The sequence below is a fragment of the Oncorhynchus clarkii genome, chromosome 6, assembly GCF_045791955.1.
Source record: "Oncorhynchus clarkii lewisi isolate Uvic-CL-2024 chromosome 6, UVic_Ocla_1.0, whole genome shotgun sequence".
In the NCBI taxonomy this organism is placed as follows: Eukaryota; Metazoa; Chordata; class Actinopteri; order Salmoniformes; family Salmonidae; genus Oncorhynchus; species Oncorhynchus clarkii.
The window spans coordinates 40,174,942-40,189,151 of NC_092152.1; the positions used below are offsets into that span (position 1 = coordinate 40,174,942).

At 47.6% G+C, this 14,210-nt stretch overlaps 1 protein-coding gene across 1 annotated transcript in view; it reads right to left on the minus strand.

The window, feature by feature from the left end:
- The window catches only part of LOC139411140 (G protein-coupled receptor kinase 5-like), a 66,948-nt gene that overhangs the window by 1,937 nt on the left and 50,801 nt on the right, over positions 1 to 14,210 (minus strand). The window contains exons 2-15 of the mRNA XM_071157016.1: positions 12,123 to 12,218; positions 11,777 to 11,889; positions 9,257 to 9,334; positions 7,253 to 7,350; positions 6,756 to 6,848; positions 5,015 to 5,078; positions 4,784 to 4,924; positions 3,030 to 3,220; positions 2,749 to 2,786; positions 2,538 to 2,627; positions 2,179 to 2,387; positions 692 to 829; positions 320 to 457; positions 25 to 156 (exon numbers count right to left, since the gene is read on the minus strand). Of these exons, the coding sequence (XP_071013117.1) occupies positions 25 to 156; positions 320 to 457; positions 692 to 829; positions 2,179 to 2,387; positions 2,538 to 2,627; positions 2,749 to 2,786; positions 3,030 to 3,220; positions 4,784 to 4,924; positions 5,015 to 5,078; positions 6,756 to 6,848; positions 7,253 to 7,350; positions 9,257 to 9,334; positions 11,777 to 11,889; positions 12,123 to 12,218 (1,619 nt within the window). The remainder of the gene's footprint in view (positions 1 to 24; positions 157 to 319; positions 458 to 691; positions 830 to 2,178; positions 2,388 to 2,537; positions 2,628 to 2,748; positions 2,787 to 3,029; positions 3,221 to 4,783; positions 4,925 to 5,014; positions 5,079 to 6,755; positions 6,849 to 7,252; positions 7,351 to 9,256; positions 9,335 to 11,776; positions 11,890 to 12,122; positions 12,219 to 14,210) is intronic.

Genomic DNA, 14,210 nt, shown 5'->3' on the forward strand with positions numbered 1-14,210 from the left:
GTGTGTGTGTGTGTGTGTCCTCACATGTCTCCTGAAGATCCTGTCCAGCAGGCTGCGTCGGGGAGGCTCGGGGGGTGTGTTCCAGTCCAGATCTGGGGTTCTGGTCGCCTGGGGCCCGAACACATTCAGATCACTGAAACACTCTGTGTCTATCATCTATACACACAGAGACAGAGAAACAGAGAGATGGTGTAAGGACAGTATTTGACTGCCACTGACTGACAAGACCACCAATTATTCAGTCTTTCAGGTTACCTTGCAGACTACCTCTCAGAAGAGGCCAGAGGAGAGGGAAAGACGTCCCTGTTAGTTCACCCACCTCGTGCTGCCATGGGATGGACACGCAGCCTGTAGAGAATTTGAAGTAGAAGTCGTTGTCGGTTTGGTCCAGATTTACTCCCTTGACTGTAGAGAACTGCTCAATGTCCAACACATCCTTACAGTACACCGCCCGGGGCTGAGAGAGAGAAGAAACACACAGCGGGAAAGAGGAAGAAGAGGAAGAAGTATGAGTCTTCATTTGGAGTAGAGGTCATGATCCCTGGTCTAAATAACATATTCACCCATTCATGAATGTAACGGATTGAAACAATTGGAAAAGTTGGTTGGTTCCAATATTAAAACACTTCCTGGTGTTGTTTCTAGAGCTGAAGCAAGACAAGAGTTGCCATCCTCCTCCTCCTCTACTTACATCAGGTACAAAGGAGGGCTCCTGGATGCCTGCCTCTAGTCTCTTAAAGTTGATGTTCCTGAAGAAGCAGTGAGCCTTCACCCCTGTTGACCCCTCCGTTGTACAGCCCAGCCTCTGCTTAGGATCTTTGGTCAACAGCTGGAGAGAGAGGGGGAGAGAAAGAGGGGGGAGAGAGAGCGACGGGGGCGAGAGCGAGACGGGGGTGGCAGGAGAGAGCGAGAGCCGGACGGGGCGGGAGAGAGAGAGAGAGAGAGGGAGAGCGAGACCGGGTGAGAGAGAGAGCGAGACCGGGTGAGAGAGAGAGCGAGACCAGGAGAGAGAGAGAGAGCGAGACCAGAGAGAGCGAGACAGGGCGGGAGAGAGCGAGACGGGGGGCGGGAGAGAGCGAAACGGGGGGCGGGAGAGAGCGAGACGGGGGCGGGAGAGAGCGAGACGGGGGCGGGAGAGAGCGAAACGGGGGGCGGGAGAGAGCGAAACGGGGGGCAGGAGAGAGCGAAACGGGGGGCAGGAGAGAGCGAGACGGGGGCGGGAGAGAGCGAGACGGGAGCGGGAGAGAGCGAAACGGGGGGCGGGAGAGAGCGAGACGGGGGCGGGAAAGAGCGAAACGGGGGGCGGGAGAGAGCGAGACGGGGGCGGGAGAGCGCGAGATGGGGGCGGGAGAGCGTGAGATGGGGGCGGGAGAGAGCGAGACGGGGGCGGGAGAGAGCGAGACGGGGGCGGGAGAGAGCGAGACGGGAGCGGGAGAGAGCGAAACGGGGGGCGGGAGAGAGCGAGACGGGGGCGGGAAAGAGCGAAACGGGGGGCGGGAGAGAGCGAGACGGGGGCGGGAGAGCGCGAGATGGGGGCGGGAGAGAGCGAGACGGGGGCGGGAGAGTGCGAGACGGGGGCGGGAGAGAGCGAGACGGGGCGGGAGAGAGCGAGACGGGGGGCGGGAGAGAGCGAGACGGGGGCGGGAGAGCGCGAGACGGGGGCGGGAGAGAGCGAGACGGGGGCGGGAGAGAGCGAGACGGGGGCGGGAGAGAGCGAGACGGGGGCGGGAGAGAGCGAGACGGGGGCGGGAGAGAGCGAGACGGGGGGCGGGAGAGAGCGAGACGGGGGCGGGAGAGAGCGAGACGGGGGCGGGAGAGAGCGAGACGGGGGCGGGAGAGAGCGAGACGGGGGCGGGAGAGAGCGAGACGGGGGCGGGAAAGAGCGAAACGGGGGGCGGGAGAGAGCGAGACGGGGGCGGGAGAGCGCGAGATGGGGGCGGGAGAGAGCGAGACGGGGGCGGGAGAGTGCGAGACGGGGGCGGGAGAGAGCGAGACGGGGGCGGGAGAGAGCGAGATGAGGAGAGAGAGAGAAAAGCGGGGGAGAGATGATAGAATGTACAGTCAGTAATTTTCAAATATCATGAGCTCAGCTACTCAGGGTGACTACCAAATACAGAGTGCAGTCCCTGATGACACTAACTAAGCCTACGTCTTGTCAATCAATCAATGGGCTCTCACCACTCTACAGATGGCCTGGGTGTCCTCTGTAAACTTGTCGCTGTACTCCTCCTCTCCCTCCTGCACCCTCTTCTCCACTTCTTCCCTCTTAACTCGTTCTTTGCGTGCGCGGAAGGGTGAGCGTCCGGCGGTCATCTCGTAGATGAGACATCCCAGCCCCCACCAGTCTGGACTCATCCCATAGCGCTCGTTGTTGATCACCTCCGGAGCTACACACACAGCACAGTACAACAGGTTTAACGATAATATCTTAGTATGGTAAAAAATGTGTCAGGTTTTAGTTTGATGATTATTGTATTCCGATGCATTAGAAATGAGAAATGAATTTTAATGTGTGGTAATAACATATGAACGCTTACCCATGTAACCCACTGTTCCCACTCTGCCTCGTATGGGGTCTCCTTCAGGCACTTTGATGGCCAGGCCCAGATCTGAGATCCGGATGTGTCCTATGGCACAGGGGCAGAGAGGTCAGGGGTCAAAGATCAGTCCTATTTAACAGAGAGCCTCGAAGTTCAAATGTCCTAATCCCAGTAGTTAGGCTACAGTACAGTAGTAAGGGCAACTCACCATTATCATCTAATAGAATATTCTCTGGTTTTAAATCCCTGAAGAAAAAGACAAATGTTAATTTGGGGCATTTGACATTGGGACTAAAACCAATACATCATGTGATGACATCATGTGATCTCAGGAGACATTTGTATAGTGAATGACAATCAGAAGAATCCACTGCTAATTTTGCTAAAGGTAGGAGTAGGTAGTTGCCCCCATCTGATCCTAGATCTGTTGCAATGTGAACCTAGATCTGTGTTAAGGGAAACTGAGGTGCTATGATAACAAGCTGCCACCTGTAGACGATCGATTCCTGGTGTAGGTGGTCCAGGCCGCAGCAGATCTGGGCAGCATAGAACTGGACCCTGTCCTTCTCAAAGCCTGGAGTCCCCATGCTGTAGATGTGGAACTTCAGATCACCTCCATTCATTAAGGTCAGCACCAGACACAGAGCATCTTTGGTCTCATAGGCATATGCTAAACTCACCTATAGAGATTGATATGAGAGAGACAGAGAGAGCGATTGGCGATCGAGAGATTGACGATCGAGAGATTGACGATCGAGAGAGCGAGAGAGAGACTGACGAGAGAGAGAGAGAGAGAGAGAGAGAGAGCAAGCGACTGACGAGAGAGAGAGAGAGAGAGAGAGAGAGAGAGAGAGAGAGAGAGAGACTGACGAGAGAGAGAGACTGATGAGAGAGAGAGAGAGAGAGAGAGAGAGAGAGAGAGAGAGAGAGAGAGAGACTGACGAGAGAGACGAGAGAGAGAGAGAGAGAGAGAGAGAGAGAGAGAGAGAGAGAGAGAGACTGATGAGAGAGAGAGAGAGACTGACGAGAGAGAGAGATTAGACCCAACCAAATCATGAGAAAACAAAAAGATAATTACTTGACACATTGGAAAGTATTAACAAAAAAACAGAACAAACTAGAATGCTATTTGGCCCTACACAGAGAGTACACAGCGGCAGAATACCTGACCACTGTGACTGACCCAAAATTAAGGAAAGCTTTGACTATGTACAGACTCAGTGAGCATAGCCTTGCTATTGAGAAAGGCCGCCATAGGCAGACATGGCTCTCAAGAGAAGACAGGCTATGTGCTCTCTGCCCAAAAAATGAGGTGGAAACTGAGCTGCACTTCCTAACCTCCTGCCCAATGTATGACCATATTAGAGAGACATATTTCCCTCAGATTACACAGATCCACAAAGAATTCAAAAACAAATCAAATTTTGAAAAACTCCCATATCTACTGGGTGAAATTCCACAGTGTGCCATCACAGCAGCAAGATTTGTGACCTGTTGCCACGAGAAAAGGGCAACCATTGAAGAACACACACCATTGTAAATACAACCCATATTTATGCTTATTTATTTTATCTTGTGTCCTTTACCATTTGTACATTGTTAAAACACTGTATATATATATATATATATATATATATATATATATATATATATAATATGACATTTGTAATGTCTTTATTGTTTTGAAACTTCTGTATGTGTAATGTTTACTGTTAATTGTTATTGTTTATTTCACTTTATATATTAACTTTATATATTATCTACCTCACTTTCTTTGGCAATGTTAACACATGTTTCCCATGCCAATAAAGCCCTTGAATTGAATTGAATTGAGAGAGAGAGACTGACGAGAGAGAGAGAGAGAGAGAGAGAGAGAGAGAGAGAGAGAGAGAGACTGATGAGAGAGAGAGAGACTGACGAGAGCGAGAGACTGACGAGAGCGAGAGACTGACGAGTGAGAAGGAGAGAGAGAGACTGACGAGAGAGAAAGAGAGACTGATTAGAGAGAGAGACTGATGAGAGAGGGAGACTGACGAGAGCGAGAGACTGACGAGAGCGAGAGACTGACGAGTGAGAAGGAGAGAGAGAGACTGACGAGAGAGAGAGACTGACGAAAGAGAGAGACTGACGAGAGAGAGAGAGAGACTGACGAGAGAGAGAGAGAGAGAGCGAGAGAGAATAAAGTGAAAGCTTGTGGACATGTATTGCGTGGTCATGTATCCAAATAATAGGAAGAGACTCACAACAAATCTGCTGTTGACCTTCTCTAGTATTTGTTTCTCATTAAGGGCCATGGACTCTCCTTTCCTCTTCTTAATTCTCTTCTTCTCCAGCTTCTTGCAGGCATACATCTTCCCTGTGGCTCGCACCTGGCACGCACACACCTGAGAGAACACAAAGTACTATATCATAGGCCAGTTCATCTCACACACACAATTCTCTAATAATTCTCTAAATGGAAAATTGTGCCTCACCTCTCCGAATCCTCCCTTCCCCAGTACTCGGTACTGTCGAAACGTGTCTTTAGTTATTGGCTGTCTGAAAACACATCTCATAGTAAATAACATAGTACCAGGCACAGAGCTAGAGAGTCTCTGCACATAGGGGGCGGGGTGCTCTCGAGGGGCCCTTCTGACCAAATCAATTCAATTCATAGCTGATATGGCCTATGATAAACGCAAATTAGGCATCATCACTAGAGTCGTTAACAGTTAGTCTGCAAAACATGTTTTTTACCTGTCACGGTTACCGGTCTAGCTATAGGTTAATTAGCATAACTCAATTGGAGCGTGTGTATTTTCATTCGTTTGTCATGCATCTTATTTTATGAGACGCGCACCGCATACTAGAGCCCTGTACGGGCATCATTTTAAAGTCCTACCCATATGCCCCTACCCTACCCAGGCCCGATCGCTTCTGACAAATTTAAGGCCCGGCCCGGAATAGAGAAGCAACTTCCTCCAGTAGTAAATCCGTTAGCTGCTTCTCTCTGTCCATCACTCGCTCCCTGCTCACTCTGCACGTGTTCTGCTCATGGTGGCTCCAAGTCTGTGAGTATCCATAGCAACGGCTCCACTTGGGCCGCAGTTAAACCGCCAACGGATATTATTATCTCCCGTCTTATATTTGACGAGGTTGAAGCGCTTCTGACACCATGTTGTGATCTTAGTCAGATATGACTCTATTGCGTAGCAGAGCACGAGCAAATAGGTCAGCAAAATGTTTTTTTTTGTTAGTGATCAATTTAGTGATACCCTGTCCGGTCCTAACCCGACGAGCCCGGCCCGTAACAGAGCTCTCTACCGCATATAGAGCCTAGTTTGAGCACGCAGCGACAGCTCACACTCGCAGCTCCTCAAACATGTTCTTATGAAGCCCAGTCGATGCACAACATTTCTACATGGAATCGCGGGTGATCACAGTGTTGATGTCCACTGATAGAGGATCCCAGCTACCTTATTTATTTCTCAACTCAGAGATTGGAACTTATTTGGCCAACCATCTGAGCTGTAGGGCAGTCTGCATGTTGAAAACAGGTACGTCATTGTTTGCAATATGGATGTTTTACTTCATAGCCTATTGATTCAAAAAAAGTGGCCAAAATCCAAACTTAGAAATGGGAATGATTTTATCAAGACTTCGTCAAGATGCCATTGAAACCAGCATTTCTCTCCTGTTCCATTTTGTTTCCACATCAACTTTCTTTCGCGGTCCAGAAGCCAAAGGCACAGCCCTAGTCATATTAGCAAACCTTCCTAGTAAGGCATCTTTAGATTCTTCCCTCTGTCACATGCAACCGCTCGCAGCAGAATGCGCTTTAGAATCTGTTTTTCCCTCGAATTGCTTCCTGTCCCAGGCCAGCGGGCCCCTCAAGAGGGTATAGCGACAGACAGTTTTCTTCTCAGAAATCATTGCACACGCGATAGAACAACATTGCATGTACTGGGATTTTGTTTACCACCATGCTGGATGCTCATTTCCTCGTAAAAATAACAAAAGTGCCTGGGATGGACGGTGACACTGTTATGCCTATCGCGGCTCTCAGCTTTAAAGAATGCTTTTACTTTGCTTTGTGGTAGGCGACGTCATCGTTGAAAAATGAGGTGCGTGGTCCCTACGCCGGTCACACCCATGGCCCCCCAAGCTAGCACCGTGCCATTCAATAATCACTAAAAACAACCGTTTCTGTTAGATTTAGTTTAAGCAGCACATTACCTCTCCAGCATCTTCCACTGTAGGAAACGGTCAAAGTACATGCTGTTTTGGTAGTCAGAGAAGGGAGCTCGTCTCAGGTAGTCATGGAGAGCCCTGAAGAACAGACAACAAACAAAAAGGTTAAAGCCCTGAGGCGACAGACAACAGCTTCAGTTGCAGTAAGAGGTAAGCCAGCTGATGGTCCAGTGTGTATGCGCTTTAGCCAACTCCTCTCCGTGTTCCTTCACTGTCTTATGCGACCTCATCCCCAGTCTCTTGCACACATTGCATATACACCTGCTACACCAACCACTTCATTTCTCCCACTGTTACCAGTGTGCTAATGGAAGTCACGTTTGACGCTTCGAAATGCCAGCAACTTGATAGAAATGATAGGAGAGTTGGCTTCCGCACATGGAGTACGGGACGAGGCTAGCGATAAGCTAAGGTCAAGCTGTTTCTTCATAAGAATATCATAGTTGACAAAAAGGAGAGAGACCAAAGAAAGATTCCCTTACTTGCGACAGTCACTGAAGATCTCCTTGCAGGGGTGAAGTTCCAGGTTCTCTCTACACTGCTCAGCAAGGCTCTCTGCTGCCTCCACACACTCTGACGACTACACAGGCACACGCGCACGCACACACACACAGTCACAGTCACACACACACACAGGAATTAGTGTGGTAGGCCTGATCACTGACGACGATGAGGTCAAAGAGGTCAGTGACCTGGCAGTGTGTTGCCAGGACCGCAACCTCTCCCTCAATGTCAGCAAGACAAAGGGGCTGATCGTGGACTAGAAGAAACGGAGGGCCCGAGCACGCCCCCCCAACTATATCGACGGGGCTGTAGTGGAGCAGGTCGAGAGCTTCAAGTTCCTCTGTATCCACATCACTAAGGAATTAACATGGTACACACACACACACACACACCAACACAGTCGTGAAGAAGGCACGACAATGCCTCTTCCCCCTCAAGAAGCTGAAAAGATTTGGCACGGGCCCTCAGCTCCTCAAAAAGTTCTACAGCTGTAAAGCATCTTGACTGGCTGTATCACAGCCAGGTATGGTAACTGCTTGGCAGCCAACCGCAAGGCGCTACAGAGGGTAGTGTGTATGGCCCAGTACATTACTGGGGGTTAAGCTCTCTGCCATCCAGGACCTCTATACCAGGCGGTGTCAAAGGAAGGACCTAAAAATGGTCAAAGACTCCAGCCACCCAAGTCATACATTGTTCTCTCTGCTACCGCATGGCAAGCGGTGCCGATGCACCAAGTTTGGAACCAACAGGAACCTGAACATCTTCTACCCCCAAGCCATAAGACTGCTAAATAGTACCCAAACTATCTGCATTGAACCCCCCATTTTCACTAACTCTTTTAAATCAATGCAATGCGAATAGTCTGGGTAGCCATTAAATAAGATGTTCAGGAGTGTTATGGCTTGGGGGTAGAAGCTGTTTAGAAGCCTCTTGGACCTAGACTTGGCACTCCGGTACTGCTTGCCGTGCGGTAGCAGAGAGAACAGTCTATGACTAGGGTGGCTGGAGTCTTTGACAATATCTAGGGCCTTGCTCTGACACATACAGTGGAGCAAAAAAAGTATTTAGTCAGCCACCAATTGTGCAAGTTCTCCCACTTAAAAAGATGAGAGAGGCCTGTAATTTTCATCATAGGTACACTTCAACTATGACAGACAAGATGAGAAAAAAAAATCTAGAAAATCATATTGTAAGATTTTTAATGAATTTATTTGCAAATTATGGTGGAAAATAAGTATTTGGTCACCTACAAACAAGCAAGATTTCTGGCTCTTACAGACCTGTAACTTCTTCATTAAGAGGCTCCTCTGTCCTCCACTTGTTACCTGTATTAATGGCACCTGTTTGAACTTGTTATCAGTATAAAAGACACCTGTCCACAACCTCAAACAGTCACACTCCAAACTCCACTATGGCCAAGACCAAAGAGCTGTCAAAGGACACCAGAAACAAAATTGTAGACCTGTACCAGGCTGGGTAGACTGAATCTGCAATAGGTAAGCAGCTTGGTTTGAAGAAATCAACTGTGGGAGCAACTATTAAGGAAATGAAAGACATACAAGACCACTGACCACGTTCTAATTTTGTCTGTCATAGTTGATGAAAATTACAGGCCTCTCTCATCTTTTTAAGTGGGAGAACTTGCACAATTGGTGGCTGACTAAATACTTTTTTTGCCCCACTGTATCTACCTCAATTACCTCGTACCCCTTCACAGCGACTCGGTACTGGTACCCCGTGCATATAGCCAAGTTATCGTTACTCATTGTGGATTTATTCCTTGTGTTATTATGTTTCTATTACTTTTTAAAGGTTCTCTCTGTATTGGGAAAGGCATGTAAATAATAATTTCACTGTTAGTCTACACCTGTTGCTGACGAAGCATGTGACAAATACAATTTGACGAACAAACATGTTATATTGCTCTAACAGTTGTTTCACCCATCGACACTCATCAATCCTCCCACAAAGACTTCACTCACCTGTTTAGTGAGGAACTTCCCAATAATTTCACCTCCTCTGCTTTTCCGTTTCTCATCAGGCGCCAGCTCATAGTCATCCTAAAGAACAGGGCGTCATTATACACTTACAGTACATCATAATATAACAATAGCGCCGAATAAGATTTGCTTAATGCACTATCGTAATATATTTGCCCCGCATAATTCAACCAATGGAATAGTCCCAAAAGTGCAAACCGCAATCCAACTGGCATCCTGGGTATGCAAATCTAGTATTTGAAAGAAAAGGCATACTATTTCGACCCAGGTGCGACTGGACATACAATACAATACTTTTCCATTATCAGGGGCAATGTATGGACGAGATCATGTTTTGAATGACATTATTGTGTGGCTACCAGTGTTGTGGAAACATGCAGCATGCGACTAGACCAGCATAGTGTGGATTGCCTTGAGTTGAAATGATCAGTCATTATCTATATCCTTAGCAGCTACAGTATTTATCAGCCAGGAGTGAGAGTGCACGGAGCGGTACAGCATTGCCAGGGGTCGTGGCATAGCCTGTTAATCCTTCACTCCCTGATCATTCTCTCACCTCTCTATCCCAATTAGCATTCCACTACACCCGCAATAACACCTGCTAAATATGCGTATGTGACCAATAGAATTTGATTTGATTTGATTTAGCCTGTCGCACGCTTCCCAGTCAAAACAGTTTGCGCATATATTATGATGAAAGCTTGTGATGTTTTTGTTAGTTTTGGTGTTTGTCTGGTTTTTTTTTAGGCTGTTCGAGTACACAACATAGATTTTTACGATATAGCCAATTTTGACTTTGAGGCTGGGGTGACAAGTGGATGAAGTGTTTGTTGTCATGCAACGAGAGACTACCAGCTTTCATGCAATTTCTTCACTTGAGAAACACTGCTCCAAACATTTTAGGTAGATGTAAAATTGCGTGACTAAAAACGTTGAAATTGATTACAGATTCCTTGATTTATCGTTGATTTTTTTGGACTATTTTGAGGAAGGTCTGTCCCTCGCACGCCTTGCGTACAGACGTGTGTCGCCTAGCTGAGTTCTGCTAGGATCAAACCATGTTCTCTCCACTAGCCCACCTGACCTGAAACACACAAGCACCTCTTTAACCCACAATCTGTTATTAACAGACACTCTCTCTCTCTCTGACACACACGCTGCCTGGGACCCCATATGTGACCCTATGTTGCCTGGCAACCACAGTCAACACGGCAGGATTCCTTGAGGTCCTTTAGTGTCACAGTGTGTCAGACCAGCGTCACCAGATCCCCCCCGACACACACACCTAGAGTTTCTCTCCTGACCCTGGCTGTGGCCCACTATAGTGGTCTACTCTGCTCTGAGACACAGACAGACAGAGAAAGAAAGGCGTTGGGTGAAAAGGCCATACTTCTGCCATTAGATCTGTTTCTCTGGCCTGTGTGTGTAAGACTTTCCTAGTTAAATAAAGGTTAAATAAAAATAGATAAATAAATAAAAAGTCTGCCAAAAGGCCAACGGGGCGTCTCCATTTCCCTTCGGCTAACCCCTTCGGCTAACAATTGGGTGGCTTATTCTGTGTGTGTGTGTGTGTCTGTGTGTGTGTGTGTGTGCGTGCATTTGTGTCTTACAATGCCCTATCTTGCCAACAATAGCAAGTCAAAATTCGGCAGCAATCACACATACACCCCTCCCTCCTGCACTGACGTCAGAGGAAACACAGGGACCCCCAGGCGCATTCCTTCTGCTGTTACATCTCTCCCTCTCTCTCTCTCTCGCTAGCTACTGTGCTCTTTTCCCTCACTAACACCCTCGTTTATACATTTGAAGCACATGGACACACTCACAAAAAATACAACACACAAACTTTCCTTTGGACATTGATCCTACCCGTCCATCAATTTAGCAACTTTCCAAATGGCCCAACAAGAGTATTTGGGTGATGGAAGCTAGATATCTAATTTCATTATTTTCACAGGTTCGCTCTCATAAAATCTTCAATTACCCTCAGATCTTTCTCCAAAAAATGCATCTGCAGCTGACCCATTCTTGTTGGTGCGCATATGTGGCGAGGGTAGTTTCCCTCAGAGTGTTTTAGGTTGGTGGGAAGGGGTGAAAACGGGAGGGGGTCTGACCAGAAACAATCCTCTCATTCTGTCCAGTCACATGCCTACGGTGATATTTTGGGCTTTACTCAAAATACTTAAATGTGTCATGTGCGAGGCATTCCGTCTAGACACAAGTTAACGGGGGAGACGGTTCGGGGGTTACTATTGGCTTCTGGTTACTATTGGCATTTGATTCGGAGTGTTTCTTCTCTGACGATTAGAGGCATTTTCACATCTAAAACCTGTAATCTGGGACACTGTGTCTAGACAGAGTAAAGGGAGGAGGCCGCTATTATAATCACTACTCAATTTGATTGTAATCTCTCAGTCAACTGAACATGATTAGTGCTGTTTGGATGACTGTTTAATCCAAGTGATGCATTTAGAAGTGTGTGCGTGTGTGTGTGTGTGTTACCATAGCGTCCAGTAGGTGGATGCATCGCAGCAATTCAGGTCTGGTCTCACAGTACAGGCGGAACAGCAGTCTGCCGATGGGCTGCTTCTCACACAGGCTCATGTAGTCCCGATCTGCCAGAAACACACACAAACTAGTATCTGGGCCTATCTGTAGAAATAACACACACATTTGAAAAGACCCAGGCACGTTTACAAACACTTACAATACATTAACAGCACAGCAGCAGCGTGACACACATGTAATACTTGCACCCACACACAGCCGTTTGTTTTACTATCCTTGTGGGGACTTCTGGTCCCGACTAGGATAGTAAAACTAAAAACACACACCAACAGTAATATACCGATGCTGTTGCCCAGCTCAGTGCACTGGCTGATGTGGGGGAAGCGAAGGATCTCCTTCCATTTCTTACTCCTCCCTTTCCGCTTCCCTCCTCCACCTAGAGAGAGAGAAAATAAGGGATGAGTGGATGAGAGGAACAAGCCATTTCAGAGAGGCACAAACACACACGGAAACAGTATGTGAGAAAGGAGAGCGAGAGAAAGAGAGCTCTGCAACTGACAAATTAGTTCAGCTCAAACTCTTGAGTGTGTATATGTATCATTTTTACATAACGTCTCAGCTTCTCTTTAAATCCCTTCTCTCTTTCTCTTTTTATTCCTCCGTTTTCTATTCTTCCTCTGTGTCATGCTCCGGGGAATGTGGCCATCCCGAAGCAGAACAGTGTGGGTGTATGTGTGTAACAGAGAATACATCCCGGCCAGTCAGATTCCCATAGGAACACAGAGCTTGGCCAAAGCATATTCTATAATACTGAATAACCATGCATATATTCCCAGCACACACACTCATCAATATCAGAAGATTAGCCATGTTTGATACTGAAATGTTGATAATGATCAATAGGTTTCCCCTTCCCTTTCTCACATTCAGGATGCCTTAACAATGAGAGAGATGGAGAGAAAGAGATGGAGAGAGAGAGAGAGAGCGAAAGCTACATCTTTAAGCAATAATCGAGGAATGCTCCAACAAGGACGTCATGTGTTTGCCTCTCACTGTGTGTGTGAATGTTTTAGCAGCTTTCACATCCCTTCCCCTTTACCAAACCCCAACTCTCTCACACACTGACTGCTGCCACAGACCTTCTCCTCAGGCCTCTGTCTGGCCTGGGTTACATAATGGCCATGCCTCCTCCCCTCCCACCTCACTGATCTGACATTGACTGGATAGGTGAAAGCTATGTAGTGGAACCCTTGCAGAGGGAAGCCTTTCAGGAACAACTCCGAAGCATAACTAGGCCCCAGAGATTTTCCTGGTTGGGTCACATCATCCCCAACCATGGGCTATAATGGAGATATAACTCCAACAAGTCAAACCTATTACTGAATTATTAACCCTGACCCTGACATTCTAAAATGACTATTGGGTATTAGCAACAGTAACTGGGACACTTTATTTTGTTACTTTATTTATTAATTTTTAATTTGGGGGGGTTATTATTTATACATATTTTTTCTCACCAATTTAATATGCAATTGGTAGTTAGTCTTGTCCCATCGCTGCAACTCCCATACGGGTATTTAGTCTTGTCCCATCGCTGTACGAACAACTGGAGAGAGGCGAAGGTCGAGAGCCGTGCGTCCTCCGAAACACAACCCAGCAAAGCCGCACTGCTTCTTGACACAACGCCTGCTTAACCCGGTAGACAGCCACACCAATGTGTCAGAGGAAACACCTGGCGACCGTGTCAGCGTGCATTGCGCCTGGCCCGCTACAGGAGTCGAAAGACAAGAACATCCCTGCCGGTCAAACCCTCCCTTAACCCAGACAACGCTGGGCCAATTGTGCGCCGCCCCATGGGTCTCCCGGTCGTGGGCGGCTGCGACAGAGCCTGGACTCGAACCAGGATCTCTAGTGGCACAGCTAGACCACTGCACCACCCGAGAGGCCAACTGTGACATTTTTACCCAGAGCACTTCCCTAGTTACGTCTTAGAGAACAAAAATACACCCCTTTATGATTCAATGGGTAAAACAATGAACGATGAACAAGTAGACATGTAGAGGAGAGAAGAGGTTATTTCTTGTGAAGGGTCAATCTCAGGTCAACGTTATGTCTAAATAGTGGCCCTCCACCCTGTCTTTCAATTCAACACAATATGTACTTGACCACAATACACCTTCTTCCTCCTCTCTGAATCTAACCTACTCTGTCTCTCTTCCTCTCAGTCGCTTCCTTCCTCCAACTGTTTCTAGCTCTGTCTGTCTCTTCCCTTCAATCGCCTACCTAATCTCTCCCTCTTTCTCAGTCTCGCCCTTGTCTGATTCGACCCTACGGAATCATCACTATTACATGCTGACTTCTGGTCAGTGACTGAACTGCACTTCTGCTTTCATGGCCAATCAGTGACCTCTTTCCCTGCTACTGACCA